We start from the raw sequence: 3,092 nt of genomic DNA on the forward strand, positions 1-3,092 counted from the left end.
CCCACAAAACCCTTCCATTGTTTATCAAAATTGAGGGCAACTCCTGATGCCCTCTACCCTTTACCTCACAGTCTAGTGGGCCTTCCCAGAGAGAAGACATCACCAGTATGGTTGATTCTAGAGAAAGACATGCAGGCTGGGGGCAGCAACCTCAGTCCCTTTCCAGGAAGGGAAGCAAGAAGACACTATACCTTCAAGTATACTTCTCCAAAGTCCAGCCCGCTCCATCCGCTGTCTGTGCCTGGGAGGAGCAGTCCCCCGCGCCTGAGAGGAGCAGTCCCCAAGCCCGGTCTTTATTTGTGGCTGAGAGGGCCCTGGGCCTTGGTTCTCCGTGGGTGTCTCTTCTTGACATTCTGGGACTGCTGCACCTCTCCCACGCTTTCTCTTTTGACATCACCCTCTTGCTCCCGCTTGTCCCGTGTCCCATCTCCTCGGGGTGTGGGCGAGAGTGGGGTTGGAAAAGCACCCGAGCCATGGAGGTGGAGATCCTTCCCACAGCCAAGAAGATAGATAAGATGGTGCAAAACAAGGACGCGGCCGGGGCACTGGATTTACTAAAGGAACTTCAAGACGTTGCCATGACTCTGGAATTATTGAGGTCCACAAAAATTGGAATATCGGTAAATACTGTGCGCAAGCAGAGCACAGATGAACAAGTCACATCATTAGCCAAGTCTCTGGTCTCACGCTGGAAGAAGTCGGTCTCTGGGCCCTCCAAGACTGAAGAAACCAAAAAAGGGACCTGCTCACTCTTCCCAATGCAGGCCTGAGGCAAAACCAGAAAGGAGCTGCAGGAGCAAAGCAAAGGAAGAGACAAAGGCTTCTGATTCCTTCATTAAAGCTTTCCCCCGGGCACCAAGCACTTCAGGTTCGGTTCCAATCAAGTGCCGAGAGTTGCTTGCTGCAGCCCTCAGAACTGGAGGTGACTACTTCGCTATTGGCGCCGATGTAGAAGAACTGGGCGCTCAGATTGAGGAAGCTGTATATCAGGAGATACGGAACAGGGACATGAAGTATCAAAACAGGCTACGAAGGAGAACAGCAAATCTCAAGGATGCAAAGAAGCCAGACTTAAGGAAAAACGGACTGTGTGGGAACATACCTCCAGATTCCTTTGCTAGAATGACTGCAGTCGAAATGGCTAGTGAGGAACTTAAAGAGATGCGCAGAAACCTGACCAAAGAAGCTATTAGAATACATCAAATGGCCCGGACGGGTGGGACCCAAACGGAACTATTTCGATGTGGCAAATGTACCAAGAAGAACGGTACCTAGACCCAGTTTCACACCCTAAGTCCTTATGAACCTATGACAACATATGTTTTCTGTAACGAATGTGGAAATAGATGGAAGTTGGTTTAGAAGAAGAATACCTGAATACCAGATACCTGGACACTTACAAAGGAAGATTTTGAATTAGCTTTAAAAACTAAGTCAAGAATCTAGTTTCCCTGCAAATGAGATTTTGAAAAGCATAAAAAAATCCTCGGGGTTAGTTATTGTTTTTGTTTTTGTATTCTCTTGAAAACATTCTTAGAGAGTCAGTGTTAGGTCAGATAGTGTATGGTGTATGTTTAATCCTTTTTTTCCCATTTTAATAACGAAGTCAACATTAAAGTTTTATCAATTTCAACTGTTGGTAACATTTCTTTTTCTTCCAAATGGGAAATGAACTTTAACTTTTTTTTTTTTTTAATCTGAAACATACACAAAAACTCTGTTCATGTGAAAGTGGAATTTGCATTTGTTTCTGTACTGACATGTTCCTACTTTATTAAAGGAGAAGAAAGATTAGTGTAATTTTGGGATTGCCAAATGTAGTGTGGTAAAGAAATCCTATTTGGACAGCTGATCTAGTTTGTAGATACCATTTTCAATGAGTCTCTCCCATTGATCATTAGGACTGTTAATAAGCCTTAGTGATTAGATATCCTTTTGCATCTGTGACTAGCTGTGACCAATTGCAATTCTTGTACTTCTTAACTCTAAATTGGTGCTCTTAATAGATCTTCCATGGGGGAAATTGATTTTAAATAAATTGTTGTTAAAAGTGATCAATTGTCCTTTTTTCTTTGTTTGGTAGCAGATTTTAAATTCAAATTTTAAATTTAAATTAAAAAAATTTAAATTTAAACTTCAAAAATCCTTAATCTTGTTTTCTGTGTGATTTTGGGCAAGTCAATTAATTTCTCTTAGCTACAATTTTTTGAACAGTGAAAGGAAGAATAATAACGGCACTTACCTCCCAACATACTTCTAAAGGTCAAATGCTGTATTTTAAAGCTCTTAGAACACGTATAGCACATAGTCAGCACAAAATAAAAGTATGGTTTCTTCCCTTTATCTTGTTTGATTTTGGACATGTTTCCTTTAAAAAAGGGGGTACAAGTTGTCACAGACTCTTATCTGTGGGAATCTGTAGAGCTCCAGTAGTGTCCCTATCTGGACAGAACGAGCAGGCATGGCTCCTCCAATAATAGCTATTACCTTGTCCTGCCTCTCAAAGCTAAAATTTGGAGTGGAGGTCAGGCCCTGACCTGACAGCCACTGCAGGGAGCTCTCCAATGTCCTGGAATCCTTATAGTAGGTGATGTAGATGTGAAACAACTGGGTAATGTTAGGGAACAGCCGAGGGTCTCTGTAGATCTACTCCACACCAAACAACAGGGCCAGAACCTGCATATAATTTTTGTACAGCCACCTGCAGGGGTGGGGAGCAGATCAGAAGCTAGCAACAAGTTCCATAGAACTCATGAACTTCAAAGAGACTCATTCTAAGATTAGATTATAGGGTCCAGAGCTCAGGCAGCCTGATATGTATCACAAACACCTCCTTTTTACATCAATTACCCCCTCCATTATTAACACTCTTGAATGTTTGAGTGTAGATAAGTGGTGGGGTAATTCTTGGCAATGTCTCTGGCAGGTACTAAGTACATAACAAATGCTTATTGACTGACTGATCGCCTGGGAGATCTGAGGAACTGACCCAGAAATCAGCATGAGTAACAAGGAATCTTTCTTAAAGAGCTCAATTAGAATTTCAGCACAATGGGGCCCATTTTTAGAAAACAGTCTTCTGTTTCTGTTCA

The 3,092-nt window shown here is 42.4% G+C and overlaps 1 protein-coding gene across 1 annotated transcript; it reads left to right on the forward strand.

Moving 5' to 3' along the window:
• Nucleotides 1-515: 515 nt before the first annotated feature.
• LOC141551634 (transcription elongation factor A protein 1-like) lies at nucleotides 516-1,275 on the forward strand. Its single transcript, XM_074283463.1, has 2 exons — nucleotides 516-760; nucleotides 795-1,275. Exons 1-2 carry the CDS (start codon nucleotides 516-518, stop codon nucleotides 1,273-1,275), a joined length of 726 nt encoding a protein of 241 aa, XP_074139564.1.
• Nucleotides 1,276-3,092: the final 1,817 nt, after the last annotated feature.

This window comes from Sminthopsis crassicaudata, chromosome 1, assembly GCF_048593235.1.
Source record: "Sminthopsis crassicaudata isolate SCR6 chromosome 1, ASM4859323v1, whole genome shotgun sequence".
NCBI lineage: Eukaryota > Metazoa > Chordata > Mammalia > Dasyuromorphia > Dasyuridae > Sminthopsis > Sminthopsis crassicaudata.

Bases quoted from the DNA above. Each gene is read 5' to 3' on its own strand.
- LOC141551634 (XM_074283463.1), top strand. From the start codon at position 516: ATGGTGCAAAACAAGGACGCGGCCGGGGCACTGGATTTACTAAAGGAA. The intron at 761-794 runs GCAGGCCTGAGG...AAGGAGCTGCAG, and splicing joins ACCTGCTCACTCTTCCCAAT to GAGCAAAGCAAAGGAAGAGA.